The sequence below is a fragment of the Oratosquilla oratoria genome, chromosome 33, assembly GCF_046742065.1.
Source record: "Oratosquilla oratoria isolate Oo_2021 chromosome 33, ASM4674206v1, whole genome shotgun sequence".
Lineage (NCBI taxonomy): Eukaryota > Metazoa > Arthropoda > Malacostraca > Stomatopoda > Squillidae > Oratosquilla > Oratosquilla oratoria.
Window position 1 is genome coordinate 38,471,172 of NC_134809.1, and position 22,934 is coordinate 38,494,105.

Consider the following 22,934-nt stretch of genomic DNA (forward strand, 5'->3'; position numbering starts at 1 on the left):
TCTATACTCGACCAAATCGGTGCTCGACCAAAAAATTCGAGTAGAAAATGCATCGGACCTCGAACAGATTTTCGGTACTCGACTAGCTCGAACAGCGGGTAAGCGTCAGTTCGACTCAGACCGCCAGCGGAGTAAGACGTACGCAGTTTGTTCGAGTATTTCTTCCCAGATTTAAACTTTTTCGTGTTGCTCTAGCCCTTAATAATGGGTCCAAAGAAAGACAGTGATAAGGGGAAAATTGGTTTCGGTGTTCGAACAAATCGGTGCTCGACCACCACCTCAGAACGGATTATGGTCGAGTACCGAGGTACGACTGTATTCTTTTTTAGTACTGGGTGTCCATAGTGTCGTTGCATATTCCAGTTTTGGTCTAATCAATGTGACTAATATTTTTTTTTATAATTTCTTCATCCAAGTATTCAAATGCCACTTTCATTGACCTTAGTAGGTTGTATGTTTCACCTACTATTTTGTTTATATGTCTGTCTGGTGTCATGTCATTGCTGATTATCACTCCAAGGTCCCTTTCTGAGTGCACTTTTTTTATTTCATTTTCACCAATTTTGTAATTCTTTGAAATTCTGTTTTTGCTTTTACCAATTCCATTTTGCTCCATTTCTTGATATCAAAGTTCACCTCCCGCTTTTGAGTCCATTTCCAGATTGTCCAGGTCTGATTGTAATGAGTCACAGTCCTCATTTGTTGATACTTTCTTTAATATTTTTGCATCCTCTGCAAAGAAATTCATATAACATTCAACTCCTTCATCCATGTCGTTTACGTACATGGCAAACATGATTGGAGCTAGTACTGACCCTTGTGGGACACCACTTATCATTTCTTCCTATTTCAAGTATTTGTCTCTAATCACTACCCTCATTTTTCTCCCAGTCAGGAAGTCTTCCATCCATTTTAATAAATTACCTGCAATGCCACCTATTGATTCTAATTTTCCTATTAATTTTTGTGTGGTACCTTGTCAAATGCCTTTTGTAGGTCTAGATAGGCACAGTCTCCCTATCCATCTCTCTCATCTATTATATCTATTATTCTCGAATAGTGTGGAACTGTTTCCATGTCACTGGCCTAAAGCTGTAGGGAGAGGAGAGCAGTTTCCATTTGTTAGCTGTCCATGTGTGCAAAATATAAGAAAGACAGCTAAAATTGATAGAGAACTTGGGCCCATTCCAGAGACCAAGTATCAGCCCCTCATGCATGCACCTCCTGATAGAGGTGAGGGAGTTGACAGGCTTTGAAAATGGGCAGGTTTACTATCCTTGTTGTAGGACCACTATGTGCAGGCACCAGTTATTAGTCCCTTACCCTTCCACTACTGAGGGCATGCCACTGAGATGCCCTGACAGCAGCCAGAATTAAAGGAAAACTGCCACCTACTAGAAAAGAGATTAAGATAGGCCATAACTATTTTACTACCAAGAAAGTACTACAGGAATGTATAAAAGAGCCTTCCTTTAGCCAGAACTAAGGGAAAGGTGCCACCTATCATGGTAGGAGATATAATATTTTGAATAAGAATGCACTGTTTTACAAATATATATATTCATATATAACATTTTTGTCTTCTTTTTTCTCTAGAGTCCAACAAAACAGATAAGTCACTCCCTACGCAAGAGCTTCCGTTGTGTACCAGAAAAACCTCCAGGGCAAATCCCAAAATATCCTGAGGAACCAGAGAAACCTCTCAACTTGTCTCATATAGTGTGAGTTGGTAAAATATTTCATTAGTATTTTCCCATGTTGAAAACAACAGAGGACTGACCTGCAACCCATATTGCTCCCATCCAATTTTGCATAGAGTAGATTAAGCATGAATAAAAATGTATTTTTTTCTATAGAATCCCTTAAAATGTTTATTGTTATGATGTTGGGTACAACTACTTTTTCCCAACACAGGCCACCTTCCCCTATGCCATCTCACAATGGGTTTGGAGGGGAGGCAGGCAATTCCTTTGATATGGGATCCTTAGACAGCAGGTCCTCTGGAAGAAGGTATTTTTTTTTTGTTCAATTTTTTTTATTTATTTTTAATTGTATGTAAATATACTCCATTTGCAAACCAAATGTTTAAGGTTTTCCTATTTTTATTAGTTCTGTCTATATAAAAAAAAGGAAAACTAGGTAACTCCTCTTAATGAAGAAAGAGGTTTCCAAACTGTTACTTGATGTTCTCTCATTTTATCTATATTTCTTGTATTCATATGGGAAAGGAAATGAATTAAGGGAAAAGATAGAGTTTAGATTGAATTCATTTAAACTTTTGGTACTTTTATTGTCAACAGTCGAGGAACCAGCATGCCAGATTGGTCACAGCTTGATGAAGAGCATCGACTGATTGCACACTATGCTGCAAGGCTTGCACAAGAAGGAAAGCAAAATGTAGGTTTACTTAATCATGTAATTTTGACAATTACTTGCACAGTATAGTATATCTGTTTTGTTTCAGTTCTTCATAGTACAGTAGAACCCTATTATAATGGCATGCTTGGGACTGCGACTGTGCCGAGAAAGACGAAATTCTGTTATTGTGAGGCTTACTCTTTGTGATGTCAGAGAATTCATGCTATGTACATTTACAAGCATTAAATATGAAATACATGATCCATAATGTAGAAAATAAGTAACAAATGATGCAATATACAACATTAGAAGGTATTACTGAACCATTTGTTCAGTAATACAATACTCACAAAGTACGGCTGTAGGTGAAGTACAGCACAGTAGGTTGTAGGTGTGGCAGTGTACACACATATTGTACACTGTACAGTATAGGCTACATCTATATCCAGGTACAGTATGGGCAGTTTTGGGTACATTTGATGGTACAGTAAAATGTTTATCATTAAATCAAGGCATGAATATTCACTTTTTTCTATTTGTTTTTTATTTTGTATTTTTTCTTGTTTTCTGATTTTATGTGCTTACAATCTAAGTTAACTTCACTGGGGTATTACTAGGGTATTACTGGTGGCAATAGAGGATCATCAGTATCCTCACCCAGCACCATTGCTGCACCAGAGGTAGAGGGCTGGGGCTCACCAGAGGTTATTGTTATTGATGTTGTTCCCTAGACTGTCTGTCCAAGCAGTCCCGTATCCCCAAGGAATGCCATGGCCGAAACGGGGTTTTCCCACAAATTCTTTATGGAGTGTGTTGTGTTGTTTGCATGCGTGATTGTGTGTAATGCAGTCTTCCATGATGTGTTGAATAGTATGTGGTGAAGTGTTACATCCTGGGCATTTGTCCACAATGCGGTCATCCAGTCTCCTCCAGTAGCTTAGAAGGGCTGGGTGGTGGCTGCATTGCAGTCTGGCCAGGTGGACTCTGTCCTTTCATGGGAGAGAGGATTCAGAGGGATGGATATCAGGAGGTCTGGCATACAGCAATGTGTTGTCTTTTAGTGTGTTAATGGAGCAATGAGTGATGTGATTATGAATATGTTTCCAGAGGCTGGTATTTGGTGGTTTTGGAGGAAGAGAAGAGAGTATTTGGGTGTTTTTCTATATTTCCTGGTGTGTGTGGGTGATCTGCTATGTAGTGTAGTGGGTGTGCTATGTTTGTGGAGGCTGCAGCAAGTGTTTGTGTGCCTCTCATGTCAAGGTGATCTTTGATTTTGAGGACTTTTGTTTCATAGTGTATATGGTCTGTAGGTGTTGTATATGTGCAGCCTGTAATTGTTTTTATGGCTTTGTTTTGTATGGTTTGAAGGGTGTTGAAGTGTGTCTCACTGAGATTAGGTGCCCATGCTGGACTTGCATAATTCATCACTGAGCGTATGCATTGTTTGTATATTGTACTATAAGTTTCTTTGTTTTGTCCAAATGTTGTTCCAGTGATTGATTTAAGTGCATCTTTGTCATGGGACCACCACCCCAACCCCAAGAGTTGGGGGCCAAACAGCAGCAAACAACCCTGGCCACTGGTGTCACGCAGGTGGCACCTATCCCCAGGAAGGGCTTCGGTCGCCTGGGCGAGTACCACCATCTATTCACCAGAGGTAGAGGGCCAGGACTGGTTAGAGGTAGAGGCCCTCTTTGCAGCCCTTGAGAACATGATGAGGATATCTGACTGCTTTGATGACTTTATTTGGGTACCCATAATCTGATTCTTGAGCCTGTTGAGATACAAAACATCCTGGGCTGTGAGATACTGCTGGCATTCTATAAATTTTATTGCAGTGGCAAATGCTGCCAAACCCTTATTCCATGATACTGGGGGATCAACTTTTTCCTCCTCACTCTCCTCTTTATCATTTTTCTGACCTCGTCTTCTGACTACAGGAATTAATTCATCAGTATCCAATGTGTGAGTGACAGGAACATCATAGTCAACCTCAGTCCACTCCTCAAATTCATCAGCCTCCACATTAATCTTGCCACTTGACTTATATATTTTATTTATTCATTTATTTATCTATTTATTTATTTGTTTATCTATTTTCATTCTGGGCCACAGCAAACCCTTCAAACTCTCCCTCTGTGTCAAACTGGTTGTTGTCTTAGTTCACTGTAGGCCATAACTTGCACCAGGCATGATCCAAGGTCTTGCTCTTTACATTTTTCCATGCATCTGATGCAAAATATATGCATCCTTGACAGTGAATTTCTTCTGCACAGCCATAATATCACAGTCAGTGTTTAGGACTAGCCTCATGAAGTCTTTTCTGTAACTCATTTTGAAATTTCGATCACCCCCTGATCCATGATCCATGGGGTGGATCATGCTGGTAACATTAGGGTGTAGATAAATTGTAAAGATGTTCCCACTGACAAGTTCTTCTGCTAGGGGATGGGCTCTGCAGTTATTGAGGAACAACACTTTCATATCTTTAGGTAGGCCTAATCTTTTCAGGTTTTCCTTGACAGCAGGAACAAAAAATGTTAAAAAACCACTCCTTGAAAATATCACAGATCATCCATGCATTACCTTGATTATCATAGTAAACTGGGAGATGTGCAACATTCTTTAAACACTTAAGATTTTTTTAAATTGTCAATAACAAGCAACTGTATTCTGTGTTTCCCTGATGCATTGGCACAACACAGAAGGGTGATGTGGTCTTTATTTTGTTTAAAACCTGGGGCTACTGTTTCATTTCCACAAGCCAAAGTAGAATGTGGCAAACAATGCCACAGTAGGCCAGTCTCATTGGCATTATAGATTTGGTCTGGTGTCAGATTATACTTGGTGACAGTTTCCTGAAATGTGATCTTGTAGGCTTCAGCAGATTCAACATTGGTGGATTTCTGCTCACCACTCACATCTAGTACACAAATTCCATGCCTCAGCTTAAATCTATGAAGCCAACCAGAAGAGAATATGCATGGCTCGGTTATCTCCAATTTGTTATACATTTCTTTGGCCTTTTCAATCACAAGTGGGCCAGAAATACATGCTCCTTCTGAATGCTTCTGCTTAAACCATCCATAAATTACTCAGTCCAGCTCCTCCAAATTCGGTGCATGCAACTTCTGCCTCTTATTGATGTCCTTGTTGGTCTCACTCTTCACAAAAAAATTCTTTTATGTGCAGGCTCTGCTTATTGATATCATAAATGGTGGATGACAAAATCTGGTAGTATTCCATAATTGTGTGGTGATTTTCATGTTTTTCTAGTATTTTGATCACTTCCAGCTTTTGTTTCAATGTTAAAACCTTCTTGGTACATTTCTTCATTTCTTTAGGCATGGTTGAGGCTGAGAAAAGTGATATTTAGGGCCAAAAAGAAATACACAAAAGAGCACTTTTTGGTATGGGCAGACAAACTGTGCCCTAAACTTTTGGCAAGAACACTAAAACAACAAAAATGTCGGACCAAGCACATGTGCCGTTAATATGGGGCTATCATTACTATGGGTACCATTATAAAGAGGTTCTACTGTATATCTTAGGGCATGCTACACAAAATAGATTTTTCTTCCTAATGACAACAGTCAGTTATGATATTGTATTTCATAGAATGTATGACATACAATCAAATAGTCAATCTGTTGTCCCAGGTCTCTCTTGTGGGAGACCCATGGCTTCCAAATAGCTAGCAACAACCAACAGTCAGACTCATATGTCATTCAAGAAAGAAATATTGTGTTGTTGTCTGGGAATAATATCTAATTTTAGTATACAGGAAAGGAGGAATACTCATTGGGTCCCATCTCCTATTCTCTATTTTTTTTTTTTTTTTCATACCTTTGCCTCAAATTCATGTACAGCTCCAACTTAATCTATATTCATGATTTCCAATTATCATATTTAGATTTCTCAACTCATGTATTGTTTGAGCTTGAACTATATCACCTTCTAAGCTATTCCACATATCTATGCATCTATATGGAAAAAAAAAAAAAATCTTCACATCCTTTAGCCATGTGGTCTTAATTTATTCCCATGATCTTTTAAAGCCCTCCCATCTTTAATCAGGAGATCTCTCCTGTCAGTGTAGTCTATCCCCTTTAGTCACCTAAATACTGTAATCATATCACCTCTTTCTCTTTCATCTTATATGAGGAAACCATATAAGGAAAGAATAAATCATATAGATAAAGAGTAAAAGCACTGGGTCTGCCAACTTTGGCAGTTCCAGTGCTTTTAGTCTTTCCTCATATGGTTTATCTGCCAGACTGGGGACCAGTTTGGTTGCTGCTCTTTGTATTCTCTCAATCTTGCTTATATCCTTCATTGTGTGGGGCAATATAGGATAAGGTGTTCAGTGGCCTCTGTATTGTTCATTGTGGTTACATATAGGGCAACTTGATTCTGTGGCCAGGCCTATCCTGAATGCAATCATGCTAGTATTGTTTTTGCTTCCCTTTAGAGAGATTTTTCTGGGAATTTTGTCTCATGCTTTGTTTACGTCTATCCATATATCTAAGTTTTTTCTTTCTTATAAGGAGGTAGCCAAATCAAAAGGCATGTACTCCTTCCCTCCCATTCCAGTCCCATCCACCACCCTTTCCTCCCTCTCATCTTAGCTCCTGGTGGATGAAGGGTCATTCCTGTTGCCTGCCCACTGTCCTGGACAATGCAGCAAGACACTACATCTATAGCAAGGCCAGATCACTTGGTCAGTGACCCCCTTCTTTGTCCCCTTGTTCAAACCCTGAAAAAAAAACTCTTTCAAACCTTTGGTATTCCCTTGGTGTTTGAGAAAAACACATCTTCTTTCAAATGACACCAAGTGGGGTCTCTATTCTGCTTTCTTCTAAACAGCTTTTTGCTTGTTCTTTGTCTCTCAGAGTTTCTTTGTTTCTTTCCATTAAAAAAAAATAATAATAAGAATAAAAAAATAAAAAAAAGCTAAAATGGAGATACAAAGATGTTTACATTTTGGTCCCAAAGAGCTTTCACTATCACTTCACCGTAACTATGTAAACAATAGGTCCGCTTTTAAATTAATTCGTTCAGCGGCTCAGAGCATTTGTTCCAGTACATCCTGTTTCGGCTGTGTCACTTTGTACTTCCCAAGGCATACCCATCTTATTAAAATATGACATTAAGACCTTGGTGGCTGTCCTGGCCTTTATGTTCAGAAGGGGTATTGCTTCAGCAGACCACATGGAACTGCATAGTACAGTGAAAAGAAAGGAGTTCCCAGACTTAGGTTTTGGGAGAGTTCCTACACAATCAACTACAACTCTACTGAAATATTCCTCAATGACAGGAACTTGGCACATGGGTGCATTCCTGGGTGTGTCATTTGGCTTCCCAGTCACTTGACAAACAACACATCACCCAATCACTTTCTTGACATCATCTGACAACCAAGGCCAGAAGAAATGTGTCAAGATTAATTATCTAGTCTTTGTGATTCTAAGGTGGGTGGGCACATGAAGTCTCATGAGCTAGCCTCACAATCTTCTCCCTGATCTTCTGTGGAACTACAATTTGGGTGACAGTGTCACCTCCTACCTTTTCTGAGGCTTTGTACCCTCTCAGAAGTACACCATCTTCCAGGATGAACTTGGTCTTGCTGTCTTTCTCTTCTTCCTGCTCCTCCTCCTCAGCTGCTTGGTGCATCTCCTCCAGCTCTGGGTCCTTCTGCTGTAATTTGATGTATTGTTCTCTGTTTATGTTTTTCTGAAAGATCACTTCTGCTTGAGCGTTGCCTCCCTGGTCTCCTCCTACATCTTCTACTGCTACCTGCTTCTCTTCCTTGCCATGTTCCTTTTGTGACTTCTTCAGGACCTTGTCTGCAGTGTCTGCTCCAAAAAGCAAGTTCAGGTTGTCATCACCTCATTCATCTTTCTCTCGTACTTTCTTGGCCTGGGATCTGGTGATGACTGCCACTGGGTCTTCCATACTGACTCCACTGTTGTCTTTCAGTCTGGTCATTGGGTCAGCTACTGTCTTGAGTCTAACCTGGACTATTTCACCTACATCATTTCCAAGGAAGATGTCCATTCCTTTTACTGGAAGTTCCACTACTCCTGCTTCAATGCTCGCTATTTGACCATCTATTTCAAGTATCACCTTAACTATGGGTGCTAATGTCATCACTCCTCCAGCTAATCCCATAGTGAACTGACTTACATATTTATTTTCCAATTCTGGTATCACATCTGACCTCACAATAGTGCAGGATGCCCCTGAATCTCACAGAACCTTGACTGCATGCCTCCTTTCACTCCCCTCTATTCCTATCTTGGCATCTTTCACATAAGGTAGCCACTCTTGGCTGACTCCTATTTTTTCTATCTTGTCTAACCTATTTCCATCTACACAGCAATTGCTATCTTCCTTCTTGCCTGCTACTCCCCTCTCTTTTGTCTTGCTATAGTCCTTTTCTTGTCTCCAGTCTTGTGTGTCCTCTTTGTTTCCATTTCCCTAGGGGCAGTCTTCCACCCCATGACTGCAGGCTCTGTAGGTGTAATATCTTCTCTGATTCACATCCCTTCTATTTCCTTCTACACACATTACTTCCCGCCTAGTTTGCTTGTTTCCCATTTCCTACCTGTACCTTTGTTCACTTAACCTAGCATGATAATCCTGAGTTTTCTCTCCAAATCTCCCACATCTGAAACATTTGACTGGTTTTCTCCAACTATTCCCTGCTTGTGGCCTCACATATCTCTGACTCAGAATTGCATACGTGCCTCTGTTCTCACACCTTTGAATTTGTATCATGCCTTTCTTCCTACTTTCACTTGTTCTTAGTGCAAAATTTTTCCAAAAAATTACTGCATGTAATAATGTCTCACATTTCTGCATGGTTACATATAGCCTAGCTTCATTGTTCAGCAAGTCAAGGAATTGTTCAATTGCTATCACTGCCAATGCCATCTCTAGATTTGCCACATGTTCCACATGCATCCATTTGTCTAGGTCAGCCCTCACATTCCTGGCTAGATCCAGATATCCATGACCGATATCCCTCCTGACTTCCCTGAATTTCTTTCTGAAATACTCTGGGGAATCTCATATGCCTTTAACCCTAGACAGGTAGCGTGGACAAACTCTCCCGGTACAGGTAGCATGGTCCCATATCTGTTACTTTCACTTTGGGCGCTTATACCCAGTTACCATTATGCCCTCCTTTATTTATTTTTTTATAGTTCAATAATATAAAGACTCTACTTTCTACTGGTGAAGGAGAAAAAAAATGCTGAATATAAAAATAACACTTTACTTACATGATTACAATTTTTTTTTGTAAAAATAGACATTTGGTCAAATAACAGGCACTGTACACTTTAGAATACCAAATTCCACTAATAACGAGTGTTTTCTTGAAAGTAGAAGAGTTCCTGAGTTGATTGATGTAAAAACATTGTTGATTGGAGCAAAACTGCAAAATCTGTAAAGAAAAGAAAAAGCAGTTAATTTTATGTACAAAATCACTAAAATTTTTGGTGTGAAAGGAAGGCTATGTCTATAGTAGTAACACTTATTAGATCTGGATGAAATTTTCCAGAAGTCATCTACAATGATCTTAGATGACGACAAAACTTTAGAAAATTATATTTAGTGACTATAAACTAAAAAAAAAGGCTTAGTTTTAATGTAACCCTTACTGTGCACAATTTACGTAAAAGAAAGGCATATTTAGAGTACTAATAATTGATGGATATGCATGAAATTTTGCAAAAGTAATTTACAATGGCCCTAGATGAGGGTAAAAATATAAAAAATTATATTTAGTAAGTATAAACTGGTAAAAAAAAATAATTCGTGAAACTTACCACGCGCGATGGCACTGGTCACAGATGTAGTTGACATGTGAGTTACATGCAGGTTTATGGCACTTTGCACACAGAAGCTTGGGCCTGGCATTAGAAGAGGAAGGGCAGAGAGGGTATATGCCTCAAAAGTCACAATAGAAGGCTCTTCTTCATCGCTACTCACGAAAAGGGCCTGCAAATACTCCTCCTCCATCAGGCTTCTCTTTGCCATGCTGAAATCTGATAATAGAAAAAAATTGAAAATTAGAAATTAGCCTCAAAATCACATTTTTGCTGCCCTCTGTTCCAATATGGTGATTGGTACGGGTAGCTATACCATTCACTGATATTTTCCGATAAACACAATAAAATTATTTCACTAAGTAATAATGCAAAATGCAAAACTTTTGCAATTGCGTGACTTACCCGAGTAACGGTAGCGTAGTGTTAGATATGCACCATTTACAACTTTGGAGGGCAATAGCGGGTGAAGGTGGCGGAGCAGAGGTGACACAAATGTTGCTTCCACTGAGGCTGGTGAATAACTAACGGTCCCTGAAATACAAGTGAGATCATGCAATGCGTCTATGCGCAGAAACAAAAAAATGCGTTTTGCGCAGCGCCTAGGTGCGGATCTGACACAACACTACCTGTCCAGGGTTAATATTTTGCTCTTAATCTGATCATAATCATATATACCAACTCTATTAAAGGCTGTGTACACACTTAAGGCTGATGGGGTAAGGCTAGATCAATCTTATCATTGCTGACCAGAGGTCCTTTTTTCATCTTACTTGTTTTGCTGTGCCTTCAAATGTAAAAAAGAATAATTCTGGGTCCTTTCAGTAAATTTGGGTATAAGATGACTTACTTTTATGATACTATCCACTACACTTCCTTCTACTTACCCCAGATGTCCATTACATAGGCTGTCCTACTCCAACCCTATTCATTCCCCTTCGAGATTCTGTTCTTCATCTAGGATAGACCTCACTGCATGGTTCAGTTCTAGGTTCCCTACTTACTCTAATTTCACTCATATTATCTACTATGTCATAATATGTACCTATTTCCCGTGGAAATCTTTCATTTGCCAGCCTAACTCCCTCCATGTAATATCTCTTTCTTATCCTTGGCAACCTTCATCTATCCTATTTTCTCTCCTATCATCCTCCCCACTATGATATCTGCCCCTTACCTGCAGGAATTCCTCAAAGTCGTGCAATTCTACTCTCTGTCTCCAATTGATTTCATCATCTATTCTGCTCTCACCGCTACAATCTCTCACATCATAGTACCTCTCATTCTTATCATCTCTTACATCATAATATCTCTCATTCCTATCATCTCCTTCCAACCTATAAGAACCCCTCAAAGTCATGGCTGTTTTCATAGCTGCTTGAACTATTTGAATGAGATCATGCACTATTCGAAGGCCAATCGTATTTTGAACACAAGTATGGCTGACACTGTATGTAAACAACAAATATGGTGGATGTGCATCTGTTTCTATGATTGATCACGACCTTCTCTACTTTTTTTTTTCTATTTCCTCTTAAGTATTTTGCATGCAGCAAATCTTTTCACCCAGTGAAGAAGAAAATTGATCCTGGACAAAAGGCCCCCATTTATATGTCACGAACTAGCCTTTGTATTTGAGTTAATGTATCAAATCTCGGCTGTGATTTGAACAGTTCCTTCAATCCAATGGCCTATGTGAGTATTTCACCTTGTAATGGGTTTCCTATCTTCACTTGGACAAAAAAAAAAAAATGAAGTGCAAAACATATCTAATTTACATGATATAAGAATGTAAGATTTTGACTTACAATGAAGTTGGGTATTAACAGAGTGCAAGCAAGGGAGTAAGAGAGACTCAATACCCGCATCTTCTTAGATTTATACCATAACTGCACAACATCGGTGCCAAGGACAGGTGCTGATGTGTGCCACTATAAGCCTATTCTATCCCTATTTGCCTGGCTTCACACAATCCTCCTACTTTATTTGTGTGTGAAGAAGGCTTACAAATTTTCAATCATTACCTATCTAAACAGATGGGAAAACATATATATGCAAGGATACTACTTCATAGTGTCATTTTGTTTACGTGCCCTATGACCTCTGAGGGGAGAAGGCCTCAATTTTGTACTCCTCCACTGTCCACGCAGCAAAGCTGCTTCAACTAGGGCATTTATAAGGTACAGACAATTCATATAAAATCTTATTTCATAATTTAAGATAACCAACTAATTGGTTGAATCCAACATCAATGGTCATTCCATTTAGGATGACCAGCAATATGGCTCTTGCTAGAATGTAGCTTGTGGCACCATTATTCACATCCCCTTTGTGTCAATGACACATCATGGAACATGACAATCCTACATAGTTTTTCTTTCTTTTGTTTGTATGCAAAATTTTTGTATATAACCTAACTTTCTATTTGGGTTTGGACATTTCTTCCCACCATGCTTGTGGGTAAGTTTTGGTGTGAAGAGGAGGGGGATGTACTTGTTGCTAACCGTGCATTTGTCTTGTAAATTTGGAGAAGGAACAGGGGTATACCTTATGATTTATGGTTAGTTGGAATTAATACACTGGACTTATCTGTAGATATCTTTCATAAACATCACTACAAAACATAATGATATATGAAAATCCTGGAATTACATGTATTTACCTAGTAGTATTCTACAGGAAGGGGAGCTGTGCTCATGGTATCCTGTCTTTGTATCTCACAACATCTAGTTTGTTCTTAAATTCATGTATGGCATTTGCACATACTATTATTTTGTCCACTTTGCTCCAGACATCCTCCACTCTGTATGGAAAGCTGTTTTTTTCAGATCTCTTCTATAACTGTCCTTTTTGAGTTTCTTTTCATTTCCCCTTGTTTTTCTTCTATCCCAATTTAATAAATCTTGTCTATCAAAGACTCCCACGTCTTTCATAATTCTATAAATGGCCAATAGATCACCTCTTTCTTTTCTTTGTTCCAGGGTTGTTAATACCAATTAATGCAATCTTTGCTCATATATCAGTTTTGAAAGTGTTGGGGCAATCTGTCATTGCTCTTTGAATTCTTTCTATTTTCCTTATATTCTTTTTTTTTTAGGTGTTGTCTTGATGTTTCTTGGGATTTGAGTGTGTTCTGCCATGTAGTGTATTTACCTAGTTGTATTTTACAGGAAGGGGAGCTATGCTCGTGGTGTCCCGTCTTCATATCTCATTTTATCTAAACTGTTTTTAAATTCATGAATTGTTTTTGCATACACCACTTTTTTGTCCAGCTTGTTCCAGATGTCTATTACTCTGTGGGGAAAGTTGTTCTTTTTCAGGTCCCTTCTATAACTGTCTTTCTTGATTTTCTTTCCGTGTCCTCTTGTATTTCTACTATCCCATTTTATTAGATCCTCTCTATCAATAGTTTCTATGCCTTTCATGATTCTATAAATAGTTATCAAGTCTCCTCTCTCTCTTCTTTGTTCTAATGTCTGTAATTCAAGTTTTGTTAGTATTTCTTCATATGATAGTTCTGAGAGTGTTGGTGCTAGTTTTATAATTGCTCTTTGTATTCTTTCAAGTTTTGTTATACATTTTTTGGAGGATATGAAAAGTGTTTGTGTTCCTCTTATGTCAAAGTGATCCTTGATTTTGAGGACTTTTGTTCCATGGTGTAAATGGTATGTAGGTGTTGTATTTGTGCAGCTAGTAATTATATTCAGTGCTTTGTTCTGTTTTGTTTGTAGGGTGCTGTAGTGTGTCTTAGTGAGATTAGGGGCCCCTAGGGGGCTCACATAATTCATCACTGACTGTATACAATGTAAACTGTAGTGGTAGTTTTTTTGTTTTTAATGAATGTTGTACCTGCAGGTGATTGAAGTACATTGAGTCTAGGTGTGCATTTTGTCTTTATGTTTGTGATGTGTTTTTTGAATGATGGCTGTGTTGTATGTTACACCAAGAATCTTGGGTGTCTGTGTGTGTGTGGTATGAAGATGTTGTTGATAAAGAGGCATGGTATGTATTTATGTTCTGCTGTCTTGTTGGTGAGAACTATGACTGTTGATTTGGTTGGGGTAATTTTGAATGTATTGAACCAGGTGTTGAGTGTCTCAAGGTATAGCTGTAGTATTTCTACACCTTTGTCTTCATTACAACATATGAAAGTAATTGTTATGTCAACTGCATAAGAAGAGATTTGTATATCTTGGGTGTGGGTATATTATACATGCATAGATTAAATAGCACGGTGGATAGGATGAAGCCCTGTGGTACTCTGCTCTTAAAGTTTCTAGTGTGCAGTGATTGGGCATTATATAACACATAGGCATTTCTACTTGCCAAATAATTGGCCAGCCATCTTTTGATATTACTGTGCATGTCTGTGTCAAATATTTTACTTGTGAGGTTGTACTGAGGGATGGCATCAAAAGGTTGACTAATGTCTAGTGTTTTAAGAAGTGTTCTGTATGGGGGCTTATCTGAATTGATGCTGTTGAAAACTTTTTGTGTAAGATCTATCAGAGGAGTAGGAAGCATAGTGGTCTTAAAGCATGTTGTGATTTGGCAAAGGGGATATGTGGTGTGATGAGTTGTAGTATGAGGCATTCATTGACTTTGGAGGGGTGCAGAGAAGTATGATTGGGAGTTGTGATGCTCAAAATGTTAGGTTTTTATTAGGTTTGGTGATTGTGATGATTTTCCTATGTTTCCAGATATTGAGTATGGTGTTGTGTGTATAGCTGTAGTTTGCAGTGTTGATGTGTGCATGTATGCCATGTGATATGAGGTGTTTTAGGTTTATATTACTTATAGGAGAGCTAGTAGTAGGGCTAATGAAAAATTCTAGGATGATTTGGGCACATGAAAAGAGTGAAGAAAGATTAGCAAAACGAGTGTGGAAGGTAGAGGTAGATGGAATGAAGTTGAGGAGAAGATTGAGAATGAGATGGATAGGGTGAAAGAGGCCCTGTTGAGCAGGGAGGGGAGAAGAGAAAAGATAAGTGTAAGTGGAGAATGGTTGTGAAGGGATAATAAATTGACATGACCTGAAAGAATTTCTCTTCATCCTCTATATTTTCAATGTGAGTGGATGGGGAGGGAGGGTGGCCATGTAAATGATGTAGTGGGGGTAAATTAGCTTAGGCTGTCGAACCCTGTTTTGGATGTACTGTATTTTGCCGCACTGCTTCTGACCCAGGCAGTGGTGGAGGTTGGGGGTATGGGGAGGGCCTAAGACAAAAGGGAAAGAAATTGATGATGGATGGGTAGTGGTTAGATGCCTATCTTGGCTGGCAACCTCCTGCATATGGAGAAAGAATCCTTATGATATAAAATAGATAGATGATGATGAACTACTAGATATATGGTAACAGTAATCAAAAAATAATCATAGTATTTACAGATATAATACTTAGTCCAGCTTGATTCAAACTTACATAAAAGCAAAATCCATTTACATGCAGTGAAAAGCTACCTGTGTTCATTAAAAAAAACTACATTTTTCATCCATAGTTTTCTGATATGTATATTTAGAGGCTGTATTATATTTTCAAGAGGCTTGAGTAAGTGACACTTCTACTTTGACATTAATAATCCCTATGGAACCAATGACAAGTATATGTACAATGTGGTCTTGTGAGAAGTATGGCTGAGTCATCTCCCTACCACCCATCTTCAGACCCAATCAGCTTCCTTACTTTTAATAGTAAGTGCAGCCCTACGGGGCTGACACTTGATCTTTGGACTGAGTTGAATATATCTCTTTTATAAATGTCATCTGTATTCCACCTTCAAATAGGAGAGTTGATAGCCTACAACTGCACCCTTCCTGCAATTTTCAGTTGGTGACATAGTATGTATGAGAAAAATTTGACGCAGCACAAAGAGATTTCTCCCTATCTTCTACCTTTCTGCAAGGTGGGGTCGTCAGATTTATGAAGCGGCCTTGCTGTGGATGTGCTCTGTCTTGCGACACTGCTTCTGACCCAGGGCAGTGGACAGGATGCAGGGATGACCTGTCATCCAGGAGGTGCCAAGATAAGAGGGAGGGTGGAGGGGAGTGGAATACAAGTATATAGGAAATGGAATGGGTGGGAGTGGTTTCTATGCCTTTTTCTTTTTGGCTACCCCCTGTGTAGAGGGAAAAAGCCTTTGGTATATGTATGTATGTATGACATAGAAATAGTCCCACAATGATAAAATGCAGACATCATTCCAAGGTTTCCTTGAGAGATCTATGGTATAGCCTAAGAACCATTGTTAGCTGCTGTGGGGCTGTGGTTATCCAGTCAGCAAAACTTGAAGCAATAGTTGAATGATCTTCATAAGAGTAAAGAGTTAAGCAGCTGTTTATTCTCAACAATATTTGTAATGTCATATTCTTGAAAATATGGCTTATCATATCTGCTTCATCTACTATTTCATGGAATACTTAAACACTTTAATCACACAAAAATCTAGATTACCGGTCATTACATCATTTCATAATTAAAGACAAAATTATGTGCTTACATTCACAAAATTTAAGGGAGTTTATTTGACTAGATTATGAGTTCCTTATGTTATCTAAAGGGCCAAGGAATAAGTGATCCAGGTGCTGCCTTTGATGCCTCGCGGGCTCAGAGAGAGCTCATTCAAACACTAGAAGCAAAAAACAAGGAAATTATGAGAGAGATAAATAGACTAAGGTAATGTGATGACTTGAATTTTCTCTTCATACAAATTGATTGTAAATTAGTGGAAAGTACCATATACTTTGCAGTGAACATGTAGAAAATATAATTCAAACCATTAATGCCTAGTATTATATTTGAATACATTGTTCTTGCTATTGCCTGATAGTCTTACTCAACCTGAGAATAATATGTGGGGGCTAAAGAAATGAAAAATTATCTTTTAAATCCATTCAGTTATTCTTGCTAACATCAAGATTCTGTTCTACTAAACACCAGACAATTTTGTCAGACTAATCTTACATGATATTGTGCTTGCAGATGATTTTATTTAGCTTAAGAGGGATCACTATGTATCATAGCATTGAATAGATTATCAACTTAGGCTTGGTATTATATTTAAAAATCATTGACTGAACTGGTAACAGTTTTATTCAGCTCAAGAGGGACTTACATGACACTTTTTTTTTTCTTTTTTTTTTTAAGCAGACACCAGCAGGAAAGAGGTGATGGTACTAATAATCCTGTCCTGGTTGCTGAACTTCGTGCTCTCAGAACACATAAGGAGGAGCTGGAAACTCACCTCTCTACCCTGCAAGATTCTCGCAGGCAACTCATGGTGCAATTAGAAGGTCTAATGAAGATGCTCAAGGTAATTTAGATCTTGAATATATCTTGCAATTTTTCTGGATTTCTATTTTAATTATACAGTATATATTGTTCCCTTGTTGATACTACATCTCATGTAAAAAAGTTGTGTCATGTAGGAGGGAAAAATCAACCCCAACTATACATATGAAGTAGCCTCCTCAAGAAAAAAAAAATTAAAAAAAATGGAATAACTTAAAGAACAAAAAAGAAAACAACTGCTCAGGAATAGGCATAAGGTCTGTCCTAGTTGATAAGCCTCCTCCATCGTTCTCAATCACAAATGGTACTATCTTCTTCAACCTGTACACAATACTTTTCCCCAGCAATGCATATCCTCCATCACATTATCGAGCCACCTTTTCCTTGGTCTCCCAAGAAGTCTCCTCATAAGTGACATCAAGTCAAAGGCATTCACTGCTCTTCTTACAGGGTCCATTCTTCTGATGTGGCCATAGCATCTCAGTTGGTTTTTGCTAATTATATTATTGATGTCTTCAATGTTTTTTTAAATCTTGTCTGATTGTCTTGTTTCAAATACAGTCATGCCACATGATCCCATAGATTAATTTTATAGTTTTCATCTCGGTACCCTAGATCTTTGATCAGGTTCTTATAGTTGTTGTCCATGCCTCACTCCCATATAAGATTATAGGTTAAAGGATGGTTTTGTAGATAGTTACTTTAACCTTTCTTGGTATGAAGATACTCCTCAAAAATAGATAGAAGACCAAAGTTTTCTGAATACTTTTTAATACTTGCAATAAGTTCATGATCAATCCTACCCTACCATCCTGGTTGATTTGTGCACCCAAGTATTTAATTGACTCTACTTGTTTCACAGCACTTCCACTAATAGCTATATTGGGAGTTACTTGATCTCTTGAGTTTGTCATTACTTTTGATTTTACCAAATTGATCTTCACCCCATTAGCCAATCAAATTCCATTCCTCCACTACATCTTGCAATCTTTCCTCCACTGTCTCAACTATAGCTGTATCATCAGCACAAGCAAATGAAGTGGAGTTTTCAAGCCCCCTGATGATAGAGTCCATATATATGATAAACAAAAATGGGGATGATGTGGAACCTTTTCTAACACCACTATTTATGTCAAACCAGTTGCTGTTTCTTTGGGTTAATCTTACAGTGCTTCAGCAATGATAATACTATCTTCTAATATTACAGTAGATTGTAGGTGGAATGTTATAGTGTGGTTCAGCTAGTACAGCAAATAGTTTTTCTCTAGGGACCCTGTTGAATGCCTTTGCAAGATCCAGTGATAATATGTGGATATGTGAATTATATACTCAACTAATTTCAACCATTTAGTGGAGAGTGAATATAAGATCTGTTCTGCTTCTCCCAGAGCAGAATCCATATTGGCAATCATCAAGTCTTTCTTCAACAATAGCCCACAGTCATCTTTCATGTCTATATATGAAGAGCTTTTCCCCCTTACAAGGGAGGTAGCCAAGTCAAAGACATGTACCTACTCCCACCCATTCCACTCCCATCCACAACCCCTTCCTTCCTTTCATCTTAGCTCCTCATGACCTGTCATCCATGAATACCTCTCAAGTACATACTCATAAAAATTAAGACTAGCCAAGGAGAGAAATACCCCAATATCATTTGTGCTATCCTCGGCAATTGTAATTGTTATTTCGAACTTTGTGTTCTTCTCATTATCTGCACTTCATGTATATTGATTCATTGCCAAATAACTTATCATTATTATTATTAGATCCTCTTATTTAAACACAGGACATATGATAGTATCCTCCCAGTCCCCTGGGGTCTGCTCCTCCTCCCAGCACCTCAAAGGGAATTTCCATAGATAGTATAATTCATAGATAGTATAATTCAGCAGGGATATCATCAGGGGCTACTGATTTTCCATGTTACATCCATGTCAAGACCTCAGAGACCTCCACCAACAGAATTGGTTGTTCAACAGCTCCAATGAGGTTGTCTTCCATGTTCATTGTTTCATTTGCATCTTCATCTATGACTTCATCTATGGTATTTTCATCCAGGACATTTAATAACTCTGAAAAATATTTCCACCTTTCTTTGTTTTCTTGTGGGTCAGTAATGAGTTCCCTACCATCTATGGTCTTCATACTGAAAGATGTAGCATTACTGGCACCTCTGTATGACATGACCAACAAATAAATGAGCTTTTATGTGCCATGGTAGATTTTTTCAGGCTTGCTCCTTTTTTTTCCCAGGCTGATCTCTCAAATTTTCTTCTTACATCCTTGGCCCAGTTTCTTTTCTCCACAAAAAATCTCCTAGAAATCTCAGTTCTGTTCTTGAGCCATTCTCTAAAGGCCTTGTTCTTCTCCTATATGGCTTGTCTTTCTTCCTTGCACCACTCAAAAGCAACCTTTTTCTTCATTTATCCCACACAATTCCATCATACTAACTGCCACTGATCTAGTTCTTATAGTTGTTTTTAAAATTGTGCCAAGCATCATCAATCAATAAATTCACATCCCTCTTAATGGATCTGTTTCCAGCCATACTCTGGTATCTATTTTAGGTATCTGTTTCCACCAGTTTTTCCACTCAGATTCTTTTGCATTTTATTGGTCTCAAGAAGGGTGGAGACGACCTATGGGGAAATGTACTACTTGATATGATTATAGAACATACAATGACGCAATGGATACAAGAGAATACTAGGTATAGAAATGAGGAAGAACCATCAAGACTGGACCTAATAATCACATCAGATCCCGAAATAGTGGACAAGACTGAATATAAGACACCAGTAAGTAAAAGTGACCACATATTAGTTGAACTGAAACTAAATGAGGAAAAATACATGGAAAAAAATGAACACTACAGAAAGGGAAGATTGATGTATGAAAAACAAATTTTGATAAAAAAAAGAGAATTCTTTCAAAAAACAGACTGGGAAAGGATACACAATGAGGAAACAACAGTAGAAGAGAAATGGAATATTTTGATAAAGATTTATAAAGGAGTGGAAAAGCATGTTCCAAGACAAAAACAAGAAAAAGGATATGTAAAGCATTGGTACAACAAAAGATGTAGGGAGTTAAAAGACAAAAGGGATAAAGCTTGGATAAAATGGAAAAAATACAAAAGACCTGAAAATAGAAAATATGTACTGGTTATAGAGATGAATATGTACAAGTGTGCAGAGCAGAAAAGAGAAAATATGAAAAAGATGTCATAGAAAAATGTAAAGATCAACCAAAACTATTTTACAGATTTGTAAACAACAAACTGAAAAACAAACAAGAATTAGAGAAACTGTGACAAGGAGGGGTTGAATACACAGAGGAAATTGAAATGGCAGAAATTATGAACAAGCATTTTAAATTGGTGTTTACAAGGGAGAACATACGACCTAGAGATATCAAGTGGGAGGAGAAAGTCCCCTCTATGAAAGAGATAGAAGTAACAAGGAATGAAATAATGAATCTGTGTCAGAAAATTGCATGGACCAGATGAAATGGCAAACTGGATTTTGAGAGAATGCGGGAATGAACTAACAGACAAAATACATAGTCAAATAAGCAGTTTATTGAAAGAAGGAAAAGTTCCAAAAGATTGGAAAAGAGCAAATATAGTACCAATATATAAAGGGGGAAACAAGGAAGACTCTACTAACTATAGACCGGTCTCTCTTACAAGTACGATAGCTAAAATTTGTGAAAGAATCATCAAAATTAGATGGATAAGGCATTTGGAAAAAACAACGTAATAATCCAAGGCAATTTGGATTTAGACAAGGATGATCATGCGTCACAAACTTAATGTGTTTCTATTCAAGGCTAATAGATGTAATACAAGAAAGAAATGGATGGGCTGATTGTGCATTTCTAAACCTGAAAAAAGTTTTGATAAGGTGCCACATAAGAAATTGCTAAAGAAATTAGAAACTGCAGATGCAATACAGGGCAAACTGCTGAGGTGGATGGAAGACTTCTTGTATGAAGGAAAAATGAGAGTGGTGATAAGAGACAAACACTCTAATTGGGATGAAGTAATTAGGCGAGTTCCACAAGGAACAGTTCTGGCCCCAATAATGTTTGCTATACTGTATATATTAATGATATTGATAAAGGAATTGAAAGTTATATGAGCTTCTTTGTGGACGATGCAAAATTGTTGAAAAAAGTGAACACTGTAGAAGATAGTGAGTTGCTACAGAGTGATCTCAATAAAGTATGGGAATGGAGTAGGAAGTGGGAGATGGAATTCATTATTAACCCCTTCCATACGGTGCCGCACACGTAGGCGTCATGGGGAGCGAGTGTATTCGCGAGGCTGCCATATCGGCGTCTTGATTATATTTATTGTAGTCGCCCCTCCATAATGACATTCTTTCTAATTCTTTTGTAATCGCATTTTCTATGGTTATCAAAATTCACGGGTGAAGAGAGAACGATCGATATAAGCGGTGACTATATTTTATGATGCGAATATTATTACGACACGTCGTACGGCTGGCATTGGTTGCTGCCACCGAGATCTAAGTCCATGACGCCTACGTGTGCGGCACCGTATGGAAGGGGTTAAGAAGTGTAGTATAATGGAATTTGGAAGAAGCAAAAGAATAGTGGGATCATATAAATTGGGAGAGGAAGAAATAAAAGAAAGTAGAAAATGAGAAGGACGTGGGAGTCATTATTATGAACAATATGTCCCTGAGAAACATATAAACAAAATTTTTGGAGAAACTTATAATTTAATAAGAACAATCAAAGTGGCGTTTACATACCTGGACAAAGAAATGGTGAAGAAAATACTAGTCACTTTGATAAGACCAAGATTGGAGTATGCAGCAAGGACATGGTCACCAAGTACCAAAAAAATGTATAACAAAACTTGAAAGAATACAAGAGCAATTACAAAATTGGCACCAACACTCTCAAAACTATCATATGAAGAGAGACTAGCAAAACTTAAGCAACAGACATTAGAGCAAAGAAGAGAGAGAGGAGACTTCATAAATATTTATAGAATCATGAAAGGCATAGAAACTACTGATAGAGAGAATCTAATAAAATGGGATAGTAGAGATACAAGAGGACATAGAAAGAAAATCAAGAAAGACAGTTATAGAAGAGACCTAAAATAAGAACAGCTTTCCCCACAGGATAATAGACGTTTGGAACAAGTTAAATGAGAATATGATGTGTGTAAAAATGATACACAATTTTAAAAACAGTCTAGATAAAATGAGATATGAAGACGGGACACCATGAGCATAGCTCCCCTTCCTGTAAAATACAACTAGGTAAATACGCACACACACACCGTCAGATTGACAGCAAAGATTGGATCTCCGAAAAAAATGCAATTTTCGTAGGTTTCAGCGATGAGGGAGTACCTGTGTTGTATTAGTAGGGAAGGGGAAAGCTTATGTTGTAGTGGGCAGGTGGAGAAAAA

At 38.1% G+C, this 22,934-nt stretch overlaps 1 protein-coding gene across 18 annotated transcripts in view; it reads left to right on the forward strand.

Moving 5' to 3' along the window:
* The window catches only part of LOC143017846 (dystrobrevin beta-like), a 436,897-nt gene that overhangs the window by 322,163 nt on the left and 91,800 nt on the right, over positions 1-22,934 (forward strand). For 15 of the 18 annotated variants that reach the window (XR_012965709.1, XM_076172805.1, XM_076172802.1 and 12 more), the window contains 5 exons: positions 1,597-1,721; positions 1,915-2,010; positions 2,301-2,397; positions 16,752-16,867; positions 17,339-17,504. Coding sequence is in view for 17 of the 18 variants with exons in the window: in XM_076172805.1 (XP_076028920.1) it covers positions 1,597-1,721; positions 1,915-2,010; positions 2,301-2,397; positions 16,752-16,867; positions 17,339-17,504 (600 nt within the window). In the remaining variant the exon portion in view is untranslated. The remainder of the gene's footprint in view (positions 1-1,596; positions 1,722-1,914; positions 2,011-2,300; positions 2,398-16,751; positions 16,868-17,338; positions 17,505-22,934) is intronic. The other 3 variants (XM_076172809.1, XM_076172794.1, XM_076172799.1) reach the window with 2 other exon arrangements.